Here is a 19,310-nt window from a genome sequence, read left to right as displayed (position 1 = left end):
TTCTTACTTCAATCTCAGGGGTAGACTACCCTGAGATCTTTACCACAGACCAGGGGATTATTCTGCCCCTGTAGTTGAGGTCTCAGGTGTAACTAACAGTGAAGTGTTCCAATGTTTTTCTTGTGTTTATATTTGTAAGTTTCCTTTAATTGTGGAACTTTGTTTTGTAATTGGTGGTAGCGGAAGTAACATGCAGCACGGACTGAGTTTGTGGTGACACAAGAGCAGAGAAGCATGGCGCTCTGTGAGTTCTGCTGCATCGTCCTACTGCTTTAAACTGGACTTAAGTTTTAAAGAACACATAAGCTAAGTTAAATTAAACCCAATTGTGGACTCACAGTTGAGAGGAGTAGCGGCTCGCGCGAAGAACGGACTTTCTCCCGTTTGGCTACAGCAGGCAATGAGGGTGCCTCCGTTAATTTCAGTTTCAATGAAAGTGCCATAAAAAGGCATTTATGTGTCTATACCTTTGTTGTTTGGATTTACTGTGATAAGAGTTATTGTAAACATGTTGCTTATTGTAATTGTTTTGATGATGATGATGATGATGACGACGCTGAGTGATCTTGTCGCCGAACATTGAATAAATCATCTGTAAACAAGAACTTGTCCGCGTGGTGGCTGACGGGAGCTACATCAGGGCTTTGGACCTGCTCCGTCAGGTCCTCCTGGATTTCCTTCACACTCCGTCCGGGCTCCTCGGCCAGAGCACACTGGCTCCAGTGATACCAGGTCTCTCCCTTGCCTTTCATCTGGACCGCATGGGAGGTCCACTCCACCACCTCGAACAGTCTGGTCCACCTTGGCTCCTTAGTGTTATTGGTAATGCATCCAACCAATTTATTTTGGTCTGTGCACAGATTTTAGCCTATTTGTTTTTCAGATTCTGGTTCATTCTCTCTTCTTTACTTTGTGATTGTGGATGGTAAACTCTCTTTCCTTTGGTGGCCCATGCCTCTGGCCACCTAGTGCATGCATCCACACACACACACCAGTACATACCTACAACCCCTTAACTGTGTTATCATATCTGTAAAGTCTACGAAAATCTCCTGTCCTGGCTATGACAGAAGTGGGAAAGCCCCCATCTCCTGTCTCACTGTTGGTTTAGGGTTATACTGGTTGCAAATTGGGCATTTTTGCATGTGTAGTTTTATCATGTCTCTCAAGAATGGGTGCCACCAATGACACAAATCCCTCTCCTTTTGGGCAGTTCCCACTTGTCCTAGTCCATGGGCCTCTTCAATGACCCCGGTTCTGATTTCTGGGGGCAACACTGGTCGACTGTCTGGTCCTCTCCACAGTCCTTCATTCTCTGTTGCCCCTCTCTGCTTCCATACTGTCTTCTCTTGAGGTCTCACCCCCTTTTGAGCCTCTATGATCACCTCTCGAGTGACTTCTGGGTGATCCTCCCACTTACGCCTCATACTTAACATCTGTTTCCCTTCCTGATTGCCAGCAACTTTATTGGCTTCCTTGGCTGCCATATCATTTCCTTCGGCCACTTGAGTATTAGCCCCCTCCCCCTTTCTTCTGAAACAAAACTCAGCTTACTACACCTTTTGTTTTAGAGACATCTAAAAAGAAGTCTCTGTTATAATCAGGCACTGCCAAGTCTTCTGCCTTCGACAGGGCTTGTTTCAGTGTGATAAAATCCTGCTCAGCCTCCACTATCCAATTAAGTTTGCCGGTGGGGTTACGCATAACTTGCTCCTTCACCAAGTCACATAAGGGTTGAGTTAAACCCATGCAGTCTGGAATGTAGTGTCTGCTATACCCTGTCAAACCCCAAAATGACAACATGTCCTTCACCCTTAATGGTTTTGTGTGATTCAGAATCCCCGACTTTTGTAAGGAAATCGGTGTATACTGCGTCAACTCAAAGTTCAAAAGTGCGCAGTCAGTTAAGCCAACATCAGTGGGACCCTGACACCAAAGAGAGTTGGGCAAAGCTGCCAATGCCCGGAGAGCTTTGGATGATCCCTTTTTTTTCTCTTCCATGAACTCTGCTGATTCAGGGTTAGGGTTAGGGTTAACCAGTAGGACCATGTCTAAAGCCTCAAGATCAGTCCAATAAGTTTTACACCTGGAACAACAGGTGACACCAAGTATTTGTGTGAATACCCAATCAATGGATTTACCAGCCATTCTTACCATGGGACCCAAATCCTTAGCTTGGTGTTCTACATGTAAACCCAGTGACACATGGGGGATGGATTCATCCTGCATCTTATACCACACCATCTGCTCTGGTGTTAGTTCAACTAACGTAGGCACCCTCCATGGGCCAACATAAATCCCCTTCGAATGAATCTCCCATGATTTCTCTCCCAAATAGTTATCAAATAGATCCTCATACCACTCTGTATATTTAGTGTCATAAAGCAGAGTGACATGGTAGGGGTCCACAAAAGGAGAGTACATGTCCAGAGCCAGAATCCAGGGTTCCCACTTCAGGTACTGTGCCGGAATGCCTGTATCAGTGGTTAGGCACCCCCAGAAGATCTCTGAGTGTGACCGGAAAACCACAGTCAACAGTAGTGCCGTCTGGCAGGGTCACCAGTGGTCTATCAGGGCCACGTAGGATCATTGCTCCCAGTTTCATTAAGAGGTCCCATCCCAGAAGATTCACCGGGACAGAGTGAGAGATATCAAAAGGATGTGTGACTGATTGTCGACCCACTTGAGTTTTCAGTGGTTCAATGGCAGAGTTTGAGGTACCCCAGAGAAACTAAATTACTTCAACAGTGTCGTCAGATAGATGTGAACATCATCTTCATGATGGAAAAAGTTGCTCTACTGTCCATTAGGAATGGCAGTTCAGTGCTTGCCACCCTTAGAGACAACATAGGGTCCGCCTTTCCCTTGTTGTCCCGGTCTCCCTGTGGGGCGTGTCATTGCTGGTTATTGTGGCTCTCCTAACCTTGGTCGTCCCCCGACATCGGGAATTGGTGACACTTCTTTTTTCCTTTCACTTACCTCTCTTGCCCGCTTTCTACATTGTTCTGCCTCCTCCCCGAGCTTCACCGCTAGGGACCCTCGGTGCTTCAGGTCCACGCTTTTCCTTTCCAGCAGCTTCCTCACATCCTCCTGAACTTTCTTCTGAGCCTTATCCGGATCCCCGGAAGTGGAGGTGGCACACACTGCCTTAACCAACAGGTCCACCTGATCTCCTTGAGATTTCCACCATTTTCCTTTTCCCCATCCAGTGTCCTGTAATTCACGAACAAATTCTCCATCCATCCTGAAATACTTTACTTCTCACCTTTAATTCGCTAATTGTATTTATTTGTTTTTAAATTACTACTATTTATGTGTTATTATTATTATTTATTTATTATTACTATTTATTTATTATTATTTCACAGGCAATCCACTTTAATCCACTCTGTCCCTTTATTTTTTTACACACTCTCCCTTCACTTCTCGTTTTATGGCCTTCCAAACACAAACTCTGACTTCCTGTTACACATACACACAGCACCGTGCTGGAATTCTCTGCTTCTCTCAGGGTGCACACTAGTCTAATAACATAAAATAAAAAAAAACCTTTTATTCAAACAACAACTTCACACAATGAACTGATAAGAGCTCTGGTTTTTAAAGAGTGTTCTAACTAATCCCAGTTTCTTCTCTGGGCCTCCAAACCCTTTACACAATTTCTGTGGGTACTTTGGAAAGGTCGCCGTTTTCCTTTCCAGGCCACCAACCCTAGTGCTTCCTTTAAATACAATTTTTCAGCGAGAGAGCAGGATTCAGGGGAGTCTTCTACTCAGCCATATATCCCCCTTCACGGCCTCACCTTTATGTGATATTTTCGGGGATCCTGAATTCCCCGGGCCTCCCAACCCAGTTTCTGGAACACCCCCGGGCCTGTACCCTCGTCAGGCGTACAGGAGGAACAACCACCTCCAAGGACAATGGGAATTTCGGGGGTCCTGAACTCCCCGGGCCTGCCAACCTAGCTCTGGAAATGCTGTCCGGGCCTATTGCCTCGTCAAACAATAAGTGGGATGCCACTCCAAGGGCAAAGACGGTGGTGCAGGGGAAATGTATAGGTTTCCCAGTCACCAACCCTCTATACAAGCACTTTGTTTTATCACAAACTTCTCTTTTTATGTTATTCTACACACATCCCTTTTCTACTTTTACACAGCTTCTTATTATAATGTATATGAAGACAATGATACTGGAGATGTGAGCCCAATCATACTTTGGTATGCATTAAAAGCAGTTTTATGGGGAAAATTAATGGCTCTAACAGCAGCACAAAAAAGGCACGATTGGCTTTATATAAAAACTTAAATGTCTTGAGAAGGAGCACAAAAAATCTAAAAACTCACTAATTTTAGAAGAAATATCAGGTATTACAAAGTAAATTAATCAATTACTAAGAGAAGAAATAGAAAAAAAGGCAAGGTTTACACAGCAAACCTATTATGAATCAGGGCCGAAAGCAATCAAAATCCTAGCAAGAAGACTACGTAAAAAGCAGGCATCGATGACTGTTAATAAAGTTAGAAACCTGGACAGTAACAAACTACATTATATGCCCAATGAGATAGAAAATGAGTTTAAAAAATATGCGACTGTACTCATAACCGGTTGCAGCAGACCATGAAACAATCAGAAATTTCCTTGATCCACTCGACCTGCCCTCTGTAGGGGACAATCAAAACAAATTATTGATCTCACAAATTACTGATAAGGAATTAGAAGCAGCCATTGGCAAGCAGAAAACTAACAAAGCTCCAGGAAGTGGTGCCATCTAGTCTGAATTTTATAAAGTGTTTAAAGAAGAACTCTAGCCACTCCTTTAATCCTGCTTTAATTGGACTTTGAAGCAGGGAATAGCCCCACCATCATGGGGAGAAGCCATTATCACAATTTTACCAAAAGAAGGCAACAATAAAGAGTATTGCAAAAGAGTATTTGTGCTGAACAGTGGGGGGGTGTCAAGATCTCTGTCTAAATAAATAAATAAATCTGGGTAACTTCCCAGATGATTAAACATGCAACTATTTTGCTGGTAATAACTGAAATGAGTAAAGAAAATCAACAGCCTATTTATGCAAGATAATTCATAATTTTATTGGGGGAGTTATATTATAATAATGGATTGCATTTATATAGCGCTTTTCTAGGCACCCAAAGCGCTTTACAATTCCACTATTCATTCACTCTCACATTCACACACTGATGCAGGCAAACCACATTTATAGCCAAAGCTGCCCTGGGGCAGACTGACAGATGTGAGGCTGCCATATCGCGCCATCAGCCCAACATCAGTAGGTGGTAGGGTGAAGTGTCTTGCCCAAGGACACAACAACCAGGACAGATAGAGCTGGGGATCGAACTGGCAACCTTCCGGTTACAGATGAGCTTCCCAACCCCCTGAACCACAGTCAGTTGGTTGGATCTGATTATTGGGGGGGTCATAACCCCTCTAACCCCCCCCGGAATTTATGTCTCTGGCCTGACGGACAGAATTCAGCTTCATAGAGGTATAAAACAGGGCTGTGTCTTGTCACCAATTCTTTTTGCATTATATGCCAAGCCACTAGCGCAAGCAGTGTAGCAACACCCAAATGTAGTGGGAGTTACTCTAGTCAGACATCAGATTATTTACTGATGATATCGTTTATTTTCTTACGAGATCCTGAGAAATGTTTTCCAATTCTGATGCAATTATTCCATACTTACGAACACCTATCGGGCTACAAAATTAATGTATCCAAAACACAAATTCTATCATTTAACTATACACTGTCTCAAAAGATTAGAGACGAATATAAACTAAAGTGGCACTTGAACACCATGAAATATTTGTGCATAACATTGACAAAATCATTATCCGCTATGTTTGAGACAAACTACAACCAGGTGGAAGGTAACATAAAAAAGAACGGTGGTCAACAATACCTACAAATTTCTACTCTAGAATCAAGATAATAAAGATGAACGTTCTCCCAAGATTGCTATACTTGTACCAGTCACTCTCACCTCCTATACCTCAAAGTAAATTTAAAATATGGGACAAAATAATCTCAAGGTTTTTAATAAGATGGGAAAAAGCCAAGAACAAGGTTAACAACACTGCAACTCCTGAAGTGTAAGGTAGGGATGGCTTTGCCCAATCTAAGGGAATACTTTTACACAGCTCAATTTAGACCCCTTGTTTGTTGGTGTAGAACAGACTATGAGGCATGGTGGAAAGAAATTGAGAGAGAAATTGAGGGAAACAAAATACAAATTTTTATTTCCGACAAACAACTAATAACCTCTTATAAAAGTAGAATGAACCAATTCGTGAAATTTACATTAGACATATGGCACACAGTAATAGATAAATGCCAGTTAAAGGAAAATTTTTTTTTACTGAGATGGTTCAGACACGATAAAAATTTGATCAGACGTTTAAGCAATGGGAGTTAAAAGGGATTACAGCCGTTTGTACACTAATGAAAAATGGAACACTAATGAGTTTCCAACAACTAAAAAATAAATACAAATTGGAAAATAGAGACTTTTTTAGATACTTACAAGTAAGGGACTAGTGTGCAAAACAAATAAAGACCGACTGGTTTGAAAAACCATTGGGTATAATCGGACTACTGACCACTTGCTATGAACAAAAACTGTTCAAAGCAATATCCACGTTCTACAGATTATTAGAAGAAGGTAGACAGGATACAACCTTTTACCTTAAAAAGAAATGGGAAACTGAACTGACAACAAATATAACAGAGAAGGAATGGTTCATTATATGTGAGATACAACACAGTTCAACGAATTTGCCGTTGTGGAGGGAATTTTGCTAGAAAAATTTGACCCGTTTTTTCTTTACACCCAAAATTAAAAGCAAACAGGTCTTAACTCCACAGAAATGATGGAGATTGTGTGGAGAAATGGAAGCTGATCATTCACAGGTATTTTGGAAGTGCATAAAAATAAAAAAGTATCGGGAAGATCTTAAAATGAACATAAATAATATTCCAGGTTATGCACTCCCAAACACCTGTCAAGTAATGTACCCTGGAAACATAAAGGGACTGGTAAATAAGGAGGACATCTATCTAGTAGAAATAATTCTAGCCACAACAAAGAAAGCAATCACAAAGAACTGGTTACAACCAGACCCTCACACTCAACAAGATTGGATTAGGATTTTGGAAGGAATCTCAGAGATGGAAAGAATTACATACAATATTAGACTGATTGGGTGTAAATAAGATAGACAATGGGGGAAGTGGAAAGCATTTTGAAGTGGTACTAAAAACAAGACATAATAAGAGATTTGCATGCAATGGAAGGTGAAAAAAAGAAATGTTGATCATGTCTGTGCTATTTAGAGCTCAGAGAAGCAGACACAATTTGTGAAGTCAAAATGTGTCTGCTTCCTGAACCTGTTGGTTAATGAGACGTCGAATGGCCGATTTAATGAATTCAAAGTAAAACTACTCTGTGTCCACCGGAATTCAGACTAAATGGAAATAAGGTAAGAAATGGCCAAAGGATATAAGCAGGAAGCTTCACTTTTCACATTATGTGAACTTTACTCTGACTTTGACTCAGTCTGAGCAGTTGGACGTCATATTTCTGGAGTGAACACATGAAGGTGTGGCCCTCTTACACGCTTCAAGTGTAGTCCCGCCTCCTTACAGGAAGCAGCTCACCTGTGTGTCCGTGTTTAGTGTCCAGGTGTGGAGTGGAACTTGTTGTTGGTGTGTGTGTTTGAAGAAACTGTAAGTTTGCTTTGTTTCCTCCTTTAAAAGTTTGTCTTTAAAATCTGTTGTGCTCTGAAGCAAATATCTACTCTGAGGGTTTGATGGATTTGTTTTTTGTTCATGACACTAAATTGAATAGTTTCAGACTGATTACGCTGCAGTTAAATCCCTAACTGATATTTTATTGAAAAGCAATCGGTCTAGAAGATAACTTTGAGTCTAAAAATGAATGAAATGTTTAACTCTGATTGGCTGGCCACATTAATCCTGAACTCACAGACACAGAGCGTTAGAGGATGGAGGAGGGTTCTTATTATTATTTGGGGTGACCATGGGTTGGGACGTTCATCTTGTAACCGGAAGGTTGCTGGTTTGATCTCCAGCTTTGTCTGTCTTGGTCATTGTGTCCTTGGGCAAGACACTTCACCTACCGCCTACTGGTGATGGCCAGAGGGGCCGATGGCGCGATATGGCAGCCTCGCTTCTGTCAGTCTGCCCCAGGGCAGCTGTGGCTACAACTGTAGCTGCTCTACCAGTGTGTGAATGTGAGAGTGAATGAATAGTGGAATTGTAAAGCGCTTTGAGGGTCTCGAAAAGCGCTATACAAATGCAATCCATTATTATTATTATTATTATTATTATTATTAACAGTGAGTCAGTGTGTGTCAGTGAATGCATTGTTTGTGCTTCCCAGCTCCATCTAGTAGACTGATAGTAGAAGTAGAGCAGCTGATGGCAGCTTCCTCTGCCTCACACTGCTGTCTGACTGCATTCAGCTGACGCTAAGATGAAGCAGGAAAGAAGCAGCTTGGGGACATTTGGACAGCACACATGATGGAAAGGAGGATTTCAGTTGATGTGCACATGAATGATTTGTGGTTCCTCTGCAGGTGAAGGTAGAAAGTGTGTGTGAGCTGATGTGAATGTAAATTCAGCAGCATGGATCAGTGTGAGGACAGAGAGGAGGGAGTCCCTCCCTCTAAAACCACTCTAAGTGGGGAACATGAGAACCAGACCAAAGCTCAGAGGTGAGATGAACCCAGCTGTGTGTCCTTACTTTCCTGAAAATTGTTGCGTTGATTTTATAGCCAGAAACCCCCTCCACAAAAAACAAAAAACCCCAGAGTCAACATATTTCAAATAGTACAGAGCCCCGCAAGGGACATGGGAAAAAAAAAAAAGAAGATGAAGTTTTATGAGATCTCGCAAAACTTTTGCTATATTTGAAGTTTACACAGCTACATTCTCGCCTGAAAATATTGTAAACGTTTATTTTGTGACCCAGAAAGAGTATTAAAACTAAGTAGCCGCCGCCATTGTTGGAAACTGGAATTTGCTGGGCCGCGCTTTGAATTCTGGGAGAGGTGACGAGCCAGACTGTTGGAATAGAGACAACCAATGGCACACAAAACAAGACGAGACAGCACTCTTTCACTTGCAAGGGAAGCTGGCAAAGGCCAAGAGCTGTTCACCCTTCACTTGAACCTGGCTTCCTTTGCAGCCCTTTTATTGAGTGAAAGCAGTTACATTGGAGACAAGCGTATGGGAGCAACGTCAGCGTCTGTGTGTGTGTGTGTGTGTGTGTGTGTGTGTGTGTGTGTGTGTGTGTGTGTGTGTGTGTGTGTGTGTGTGTGTGTGTGTGTGAATGTGTGGGTGTTATCCCCGCCATACCATACAAAGCATGACTTCTTATCAACGTTTCCAGTCGCCCCCACACAGGATTCAACATTTCAATGAACTTAACACACACGAGACATATATATAAGTCAGAGTCTCGCTGAACTATAAAAACCGGAAATTGCAAAAATTCATGCTTGCAATGGAAATGTTCTGAAGCTGAAAACAAGTCTTCTTATCATCTAGCTCTTTCTGCACAATGACAACCATATTAGGACACATAAAAGCAATGGTTATGTCTCTTTGCACAAATGACAATCTTAAAATAATCAACTCTAACAAAGGCGGCGAAGGCTATCCCAATTCAAAGGCTGTTACAAATGTGTCCCTCCTTGCCCAACTCCCAGCACATCGTGCCTCGACCTCCTGGTCAGCTTCATGCTGGCGGCCTCCGAAGGATGCGGCCTATTTTGCAAGATCTCACAAAAGTTTTGCGAGATCCTGAGTTACTTTTGGAAGATCTCGAAAAAGTTCATCTTCATTTTTTTCTCCCATGTCCGTCGCAAGGATCCGTAAAATAGAGTGGAATGAATGATTTTAATTAATTATTTTAGTGCTGAGTTGAAATTACAACTGAATTGTTAAAAAAATTAGGAAAAATGCAACAATTTGTTCTAAAAAAAAATCTTCATCATACAAAATAATTCAGTGTTTCTATAATGATTAGTTCATAGAACAAGATCTATAAGTATAACATACAGTTGATGTAACAGATCACAGATCATTTCTTTAGGTCTTAACAAGTCTTACAGCTGCTCTGTCCTATTTTCCATTTTTCAGTATTTTGACTCTCATATTTTATAGTTCAGAGATGGAGGAGTCTGTTCATGAGCAGCCCCTTGAAATGCTGGAGAATTTGGAAGTGGAGGAACTGGAACGTTTCCACTCCTACCTACAGGATGTACCTGTAACCATCAATAAGTGCCAACTAGAGAATGCAGACAAACTGGAAACTAGAGATCTGATGGCGCAGACATATACTAATGACCATGTGATGGAAGTGGCGACATCAATTTTGAAGAAGTTGAAAGGTCAGTCAGAGGAAAAAGACATGAAACCCTTGGTGCAGTATGAAGACACAGAACTGGCAATTGTATCTCGTGAAATGTATTAAAAATTTACTCTGTATTAGTTTGATTTTAGTCTAGATTTGTGACTTAAAATTAGAGATGTGCAAAGCAGCTGATATTTGTATCTGTATTTGTATTTGTTGAGGGGGGAAAGGTATTTATATTTGTATTTGTATTCGAGTAAAATTCAAAATAGGCATAAAATTTTTGTGTTACACTTCTAATTAACGTTACAGAGTAAGTATTCTTTAATTATATCCAATATAATAATTATGAATATGCAGTATTAGTTGATGTTTTCCCATAAATGTAACGTCATTGAAAAGAAAATAGCATAACAGCCATTGCCTCATCCATGGTTAAACCAACAACTAATAAAATACCATTGGAACATTATGAACCCCCCCACCACCCGTCCTCTTGGAGGACGCTGATCAGACAACGAAACTGACTTGCAGGGGCAGAACATGGCTGTGATGATGAATTGGTGCTGGTAGAGGGGTTGGAGTTTGGGGGGGGGGGGGGGGGTCCTCTCAGTACCAGGAGAGGATGCTTTAAGCTCATGTGATTATGCAGATGTTTGATATCTCTGCGTTTCACCTAAGTTAATGAGTGACGGGAAGCTATGCTAAGGTTAACTGGCCTATAGTCTACATCTTAAACGTACCATATAACTCACACAAGTGCATACAATTCAACACAACTACACAAGCATTGTTTTAACCTTTTTAACCGAACGTTAAGGTTACTCTGTCAACAGCCTGTTGTCTAAATTACCGAGCTAACAGAGCTACGTAAACAGAGTGAACATGAGAGCACTGCAGACGTCAATAATGCAGCGTAATGGAATAATCTCCCGATGTTTGCAAAAGTTATAATCTGCCTCCAGAACCCAGTTAAGGTGTAAAAAAATCTATTAAAAAAAAAGAAAAACTGATTCAGTTCAGTCTTTTTTCGCTCAGCCAAGCCTTCTCTGTTGCTGTGTGAGGCAGCCCGTGTCAGTCACCTCTTTCACATATCACTCACTCATCTGGGCATGCACTGCGGTCTCATAAGGAAACTCAGCTTTTTGATATAAAGTTTTTCCTTGTTCCCAAATACAAATATTTTTTAAAGTATTTGTTCGAAATAAATATTCGTAAAAAACACGTTATTTGTGCCTCTCTGAATACCGTATTCGGGTTCAGCTCCACCCCTACTTCAAATCATGTTTGCAGGCAGATATTTTCATGTTGTTTTGAAGCCTCACAACTTTTTACTCTCAAAATACCAGTTTTATCATTCGTGATCTGCTGATAATATAACAGAGCAGCTAAACCGGTTGTGTCAGTTTGAGTCCAATGAGGCCAACGTGCTGAGACGAGTGTCTTCCTCACCTGCCCCTATCAGTGCGGGACTAACTTTTGCTTGACATAGTGGAAACTGTAGATCTGATGGTGCAGACATATACTAATGACCATGTGATAGAACTGACTACATCAATTTTAAAGATGAAAGAAGGTCAGTCAAAGGAAAAAGAAGACAAAGCCAGTTTTATTATTCAAAATGTGCTTGTTCCTTCAACAGGACATTCCTCAACCCAGGGAGCGTCACCATTATCACCAGAAGGTAAGAGTCAACATCAGCTATGGAAAAGCTAAACCTACACTATTACACATCATCACTGACATCACTGGGAATCAGGCAGGAAAAGAGGTCAAAGTCTTTAATCCCATGGGATACAAGCTGATATGGGCATTTGGATGTGGATTAAAATTTCAGATCAAAAATTCATGAAATTATTCATTCAAGATCCAATAAAGTGAAAAAAAAGTTACTTTGTCATATTTATACCAGACCTGAGGAACTAAGTGCTGACACTGATGCTTAGAACAGGTTTACGGTCCCCGTTGGACAGAAGAATTAGCCCTGATGAGCAGAGAAAGGTCCAATCTGAATATGGGGCAGACCAGGTGAGAAATGTGGTGGAGAGCAGAAAGGCAAGCAAGTAGGTCTGAGATGGATCTTCCTTTTTGTGGGTAAGAATTTTGAGATGTGTTGATAGAAGTGGAAGCCAGTAATAGTCTAACTGAGGAGTCTCTGAAACGGAGGATACGGGAGTCTTGTATTATTGTAGTCTTTACCTTGCAATATAAAGTGACTTGGGGCAAATGTTGTTGTGATTTGGCACTAAATAAATAAAATGGATTTGAAGGAGAGTTCGTCCGCTAGTCGAACCTCAGATACAGGAGGAACAATGCGGTTTTCGTCCTGGTCGCGGAACACTGGACCAGCTCTTTGTCCTCTCAAGGATACTTGAGGGTGCATGGGAGTTTGCCCAACCAGTCTACATGTGTTTTGTGGACTTGGAGAAGGCATTCGACCGTGTCCCTCAGGGTGTCCTGTGGGAGGTGCTGCGGGAGTATGGGGTGTCTGGCCCATTGCTACGGGCCATTCGATCCCTATACAACCATTGCAAGAGCTTGGTTCGCATTGCCGGCAATAAGTCGGACTCGTTCCTGGTGGGTGATGGGCTCCGCCAGGGCTGCCCTTTGTCACCGATTCTGTTCATATTTTTTATGGACAGGATTTCTAGGCGCAGCCAAGTGGCAGAAGGCTTTCACTTGGATGGTCTCAGGATCTCATCTCTGCTTTTTGCGGATGATGTGGTTCTGTTGGCTTCATCGGGTGATGGCCTCCAGCTCGCACTGGAACGGTTCGCAGCCGAGTGTGAAGCAGCGGGAATGAGGATAAGCACCTCCAAATCTGAGGCCATGGTTCTCAGCCGGAAAAGGGTCGAGTGCCCACTCCAGGTCGGGGATGAGTTCCTGCCCCAAGTGGAGGAGTTCAAGTATCTCGGGGCATTGTTCACGAGTGATGGGAGAAGGGAGCCGGAGATCGACAGACGGATTGGTGCGGCGGCTGCAGTGATGCGGACGCTGCACCGGTCCGTCGTGGTGAAGAGGGAGCTGAGTGTAAAAGCGAAGCTCTCAATTTACCGGTCGATCTACGTCCCTACCCTCACCTATGGCCATGAGCTGTGGGTAGTGATCGAAAGAACGAGATTGCGGATGCAAGCGGAGGAAATGAGCTTCCTTCGAAGGGTGGCTGGCCTCTCCCTTAGAGATAGGGTGAGAAGTTCGGCCATCCGGGAGGGGCTCAGAGTAGAGCCACTGCTCCTCCACATCGAAAGGAGCCAGCTGAGGTGGTTCGGGCATCTGACAAGGATGCCCCCTGGGTGAGGTGTTCCAGGCATGTCCCACTGGGAGGAGGCCACGGGGCAGACCCAGGACACGCTGGAGAGATTATATCTCTCGGCTGGCCTGGGAACGCCTTGGTGTTCCCCTGGATAAGCTAGAGGAGGTGGCTGGGGAGAGGGAGGTCTGGGCTTCTCTGCTTAGGCTGCTGCCCCTGTGACCCGGCCCCAGATAAAGCGGAAGAAGATGGATGGATGGATGGAGTTGAAGTCAGGGAAGTTAATAAAAAAAAGGTCTAATCTCATAATAAGCATCTGAATCAAAACTGTGGCTGTAGTGAACTGTTCATCTAACTGATGGTTAAATGAGTCTAGTCAGATACAGCTAAGTGCTAATACAATTTAGCACATTTTTAAAAGCACTGTAGCTGTTTCTAATTGGTAGGTTTAAGCCTCCTACAGTAGACTGTAGGTTACTTTCTCTGGGTCGATGAGTCATGTTATGGGTCAGCTTCGGTCAGCCTGTCTGAGAGGTTTCCATTGCACAGTTGTATGCAATAGGCAGAAAGTGAAAGATAAAGAAACATAACCCAGTGAGTGATTGATTAGTTGATCATATGATCAATTGGATGAACTTCTGTTTATTTCCTTCTTGGAGTCTGCTGTGCCACCAGCTAAGAATCCTGGGGTACCTGCAAAACATGACTTAGTGGAGTACTTGGTGCAGAACCTATTTTTTTGGCAAGCATAGTTGTTTGGAGGTTTGCACACATCTCAGGAGAGATTTTGGCCCACTCCTCGTTACCTTTGCCTGCCACTTAGGAACTTGAAGTTTCAGCTGAATCCACAGACTTTCTACAGGACTGAGTATGAGGAGCTTGCAAGGAAAAGCATCTGGGCTTCTTTAAGTTTCTTAAAACTTTAAAAAAAACTTAAAGAAGTCTTTCCAAGTTTAGACTACGATAACCTGGACGTCTGAGAACCTTCACAGACATATAGGACTGAGGTTTGCAGACTGGCTAGGGTACTTGATGACCTTAATGTGCCTAATATTTATTTCTACTTTGCTGCCTCAGAGGTATTTATGGGGGTCACTGTCATGCTGCAAACCTCAATTCACAACCCATCTTCAGCATTTTGGCTCAGGGAAGAAAGCCCATGTGGAAGCCCTGCTTGGCATCGGAATCAGAAATCATACTAATCAGTTACACACAGGAGGGGTGGAACCTTTATATTCATAAATATAATTTTATCAGAATTCACTCACATAAAAAACTGAATTGTAATCTATTTGCACATCTTTCAAACAGAGTTAAGTTTACTAAGTGTCACGTTCCTGGGTCTGTTGACCCAGCGTTTTAAGTTTTACTTTATTTTGATATCTATGGTTTATGTTTAAGTTCATTGGGTTTTCTAAGTTCATTTGTTTATTAGTTTCCCCTTGTGTTTTCAACCCCTGTGTTAAGTCTTCCTTGTCCTTTATATGTTTCATGTATGCATGTCTTTTTAATTCTCAAGTTCATGTTGTCATGTTTGCATTTCATTATGTTTCCTGTTTAAGTTTGAAGAGGTCCTGTGTTCCTGTGTTCAATGTGTTTAGTTTTACGTTTCCCCTGTGATGTCGTTATGTGCATGTGTGTCAGCTGTTTCCCCATGTGTTCCCACTTCCCTCATTATCCTCCTGTGTGATTTAGTCCTGTGTTGTCAGTCATTCCTTGTCAGGTCGTCTGTTCTTTTCCATGCCATGCTCCTAGGTTTCCATGTTCCACGTTTAATGTTCCAGGTAACTTTGTATCAATGCCAACTTTCATGTTTAGGATTTTTCATGTTTATTTTTAGTTTCCCCAGTTTAGGTTGTTTGTTTAGTCTCATCTTTGTTTGCCTGAGTATTTTTCCATCAGCCATATTAAATGGCTCACTTCTTGTTAACATTCACGTTTTGTTCTATGTGTCTGCATTTTGGGTCCACTCCTCACATTTATACAGTCAGCTTCGCAGCCTGACTGTGACACTAAGTGACACATTCATGTTCATTTCTTCATCTATTAGAGGAGCTTGCCATGTTACGGACAGGATTTGTGAGGAGGGTGTCAATAGAAATCTTTACACAGCTCCTTGAAGCCCTTGTAAGTGATGGTGTTTTGGATGATCTGGAGAAAGAATCGATATTAGAAAAAAACCAAACCAGAGCAGATAAGGCTCGCTGCCTTATTGACACAGTGAAAAAAAAAGGAAACAAAGCCTGCAGGATAACTATCAACCATCTTCGGATTATAGATCCAGTTCTCTCCTCTCAACTGCATCACTCCTCATCTACAAAGAAAGGTGAGACCACATATCTGTAAAACAAAGGTTTTTTTTTGTTTTGTTTTAACTCATTTTCATGTTTAAACAATTTTATTTAATTAGCAAACTGTTACATGTATGTCAATATTTTTGAAAATACATGTATTAAATTTTATTCATAAAACTGTTATCAATGAAGTTCTTAACACACTTGCCAGTTTATTAACATTGTAATTCATTATGGACTCATGTTCTCCAGTGTGATATCTCTACAGTTATAATAATTGAATTATTCATGCATTTTTAAAATTCTTATTCTTATTCTTATTATTACTGTAAAATAACTAGCTTGTAATTTAACCATGTCATCCATAGTTATTTTGGAAAAAAATGTTTACATCCAGCTGACGAAATACCTGTAAATACTTAGGACGTTTATGTACTTTATTTCTATTTGAATGATGTCATATAATATTAGAACCTAAAAACATCCTTAACATACCCTGAGGAGCTAACTTAGCCTTAGCTCCTCAGGTGTGGTACCCTACCCCCTAGGGTACCTATATGAAAACAATACAAACAAAATTTATTTTTGTCTTATGATACTGTAAAAGTTTCATGTCATATGAACATCTCACTTACATAACACACACAAACTTGTGGTTCTGAATCTACACAGTAACCCAAAGACATTTAAATTAACTTCAGTGATTTCTAAGTATTTATAGGCTGATTTTAAAACTTCCTTTTTATTTCAGAAATGTAATATTTGCACTGTAAGTGCTTACTTGACAAATTTCATCAGTTGGGGCTGGATCAAGTGAACCAGAAACATTCAATGTTAAACTATGACATTTCTAAGTTTTTCATTAGTCAATGCAGTGTTATTTTTGGCCTGCTAACATGGTGTCACTTAAGTCAAGGTTTTGAACTTTTGACTGGATTTTTCTTTTAAACTGACAAGAATATTAGAAAAAAAGTACATTTAATTGTGTTTTAATATAACATAAACAACTTCATCAGATAAAGATCTGTAGGAAAAGTATGTTTCCTGATTTTTGCCACTTTTTTCTTCTTATTTTAATTTCTGTTCTTTCTTTTTTTTTCATTCAGAGACTCTGCAGCCATGTCCGTCTAAATTCAAGTCTCATCTGAAGAAGAAGTATGAGCGTGTGGTCGAAGGGATCTCTGTAACATTAAGCAAAAACCTTCTCAATCAGATCTACACAGAGCTCTACATCACAGAGGAAGGGACTGCAGAGGTCAATGATGAACATGAGGTCAGACAGATTGAAACAGCATCCAGGAAACCAGACAGACCAGAAATAACAATCAGACAAGAAGACCTCTTTAAAGCCTCACCTGAAAGAGATGACCAAATCAGAACAGTGCTGACAAAGGGAGTGGCTGGCATTGGGAAAACAGTCATAACACAGAAATACACCCTGGACTGGGCTGAAGACAAAGCCAACCAGGACATCCAGTTGATATTTCCATTCACTTTCAGAGAGCTGAATGTGCTGAATGAGGAAAAGTTCAGCTTGGTGGGACTTGTTCATCACTTCTTTACTGAAATTGAAGAAGCAGGAATCTGCAGCCTTGAAGACTTCCGGGTTGTGTTCATCTTTGATGGTCTGGATGAGTGTCGACTTCCTCTGAACTTCCACAAGACTACAATCCTAACTGACCCTAGAGAGTCCACCTCAGTGGATGTGCTGCTGATAAACCTCATCAGGGGGAAACTGCTTCCCTCTGCTCACCTCTGGATAACCACACGTCCTGCAGCAGCCAGTCAGATCCCTCATGACTATGTTGACATGGTGACAGAGGTCAGAGGGTTCACTGACCCACAGAAGGAGGAGTACTTCAGGAAGAGATTCAGAGATGAGGAGCAGGCCACCAGGATCATCTCCCACATCAAGACATCACGAACCCTCCACATCATGTGCCACATCCCAGTCTTCTGCTGGATCACTGCTACAGTTCTGGAGAATGTACTGAAAACCAGAGAGGGAGGACAGCTGCCCAAGACCCTGACTGAGATATACATCCACTTCCTGGTGGTTCAGGCCAAAGTGAAGAAGGTCAAGTATGATGGAGGAGATGAGACAGATCCACACTGGAGTCCAGAGAACAGGAAGGTGATTGAGTCTCTGGGAAAATTGGCTTTTGATCAGCTGCAGAAAGGAAACCTGATCTTCTATGAATCAGACCTGACAGAGTGTGGCATCGATATCAGAGCAGCCTCAGTGTACTCAGGAGTGTTCACACAGATCTTTAAAGAGGAGAGAGGACTGTACCAGGACAAGGTGTTCTGCTTCATCCATCTGACTGTTCAGGAGTTTCTGGCTGCTCTTCATGTCCATCTGACCTTCATCAACTCTGGACTCAATCTGATGGAAGAACAACAAACAACCTCTATGTGGTCTAAATTATTTAACAAATCAAATCTTCAAACTCTCCAAAAGAGTGCTGTGGACAAGGCCTTACAGAGTCCAAATGGACACCTGGACTTGTTCCTCCGCTTCCTCCTGGGTCTTTCACTGCAGACCAATCAGACTCTCGTACGAGGTCTGCTGACACAGACAGGAAGTAGCTCACAGACCAATCAGGGAACCGTCCAGTACATCAAGAAGAAGCTCAGTGAGAGTCTGCCTGCAGAGAAAATAATCAATCTTTTTCACTGTCTGAATGAACTGAATGATGGTTCTCTAGTGGAGGAGATACAACAGTCCCTGAGATCAGGACGTCTCTCCAGAGATAAACTGTCTCCTGCTCAGTGGTCAGCTCTGGTCTTCATCTTACTGTCATCAGAAAAAGATCTGGATGTGTTTGACCTGAAGAAATACTCTGCTTCAGAGGAGGCTCTTCTGAGGCTGCTGCCAGTGGTCAAAGCCTCCAACAAAGCTCTGTGAGTAAATATGTGATCATACCTTTATTTGGACATAATGCATAGTCAGTGATGTTTTTGATCAGAAGTCAGTAATTGATGATGACTTTGTGTTCTATTATTGGAAGAACTTGCATCTCTAAGTAGGGGAATTTTCTTCTTCAACTGTAACATTTTTCATGGCTTAATAATGTACTATTATCAAATTCACTGTAAAAAATAGAACCCAAACAAAAAAAAAAACAACAAAAAAAACTTTCTGTCACTGTCAGTTCTCACTCACCTATCTTTTCATCTTCCCAACAAAAAGTTGTGAATAACACAGAGCTGAAGGGTTTGTTTGTTTGTTTGTTTGTTTGTCTGTACAGTAGATCCTTCCTCAGTCAGTGTTTATCTATCTTGAGGCATGCTCATTCATTCAGGTAAAGAAACCTCAGAAAGTTTATTCTGTTCATCTGGACGTAGGATTTTCAGCGGGAGAAATG

At 41.7% G+C, this 19,310-nt stretch overlaps 1 protein-coding gene across 3 annotated transcripts in view; it reads left to right on the top strand.

The window, feature by feature from the left end:
- Positions 1-7,629: 7,629 nt before the first annotated feature.
- Positions 7,630-19,310, top strand: part of LOC113032636 (NACHT, LRR and PYD domains-containing protein 3-like) — a 53,398-nt gene continuing 41,717 nt past the window's right edge. Inside the window, exons 1-6 of one of the 3 annotated variants that reach the window (XM_080308213.1) lie at positions 7,630-7,745; positions 8,618-8,755; positions 10,209-10,435; positions 12,041-12,082; positions 15,699-15,974; positions 17,049-18,846. In XM_080308213.1, coding sequence (XP_080164339.1) covers positions 8,667-8,755; positions 10,209-10,435; positions 12,041-12,082; positions 15,699-15,974; positions 17,049-18,846 — 2,432 coding nt within the window. In that variant the 5' untranslated portion in view covers positions 7,630-7,745; positions 8,618-8,666. Of the gene's footprint in view, positions 7,746-7,838; positions 8,756-10,208; positions 10,436-12,040; positions 12,083-15,698; positions 15,975-17,048; positions 18,847-19,310 lie in introns of those variants that run through there. The other 2 variants (XM_080308214.1, XM_080308212.1) reach the window with 2 other exon arrangements.

The sequence above is a fragment of the Astatotilapia calliptera genome, chromosome 11, assembly GCF_964374335.1.
Source record: "Astatotilapia calliptera chromosome 11, fAstCal68.1, whole genome shotgun sequence".
NCBI classification, from domain to species: Eukaryota; Metazoa; Chordata; class Actinopteri; order Cichliformes; family Cichlidae; genus Astatotilapia; species Astatotilapia calliptera.
The sequence above is the reverse complement of the archived record's forward strand: the minus strand, read 5'-3'. Positions and strand labels throughout refer to the sequence as shown.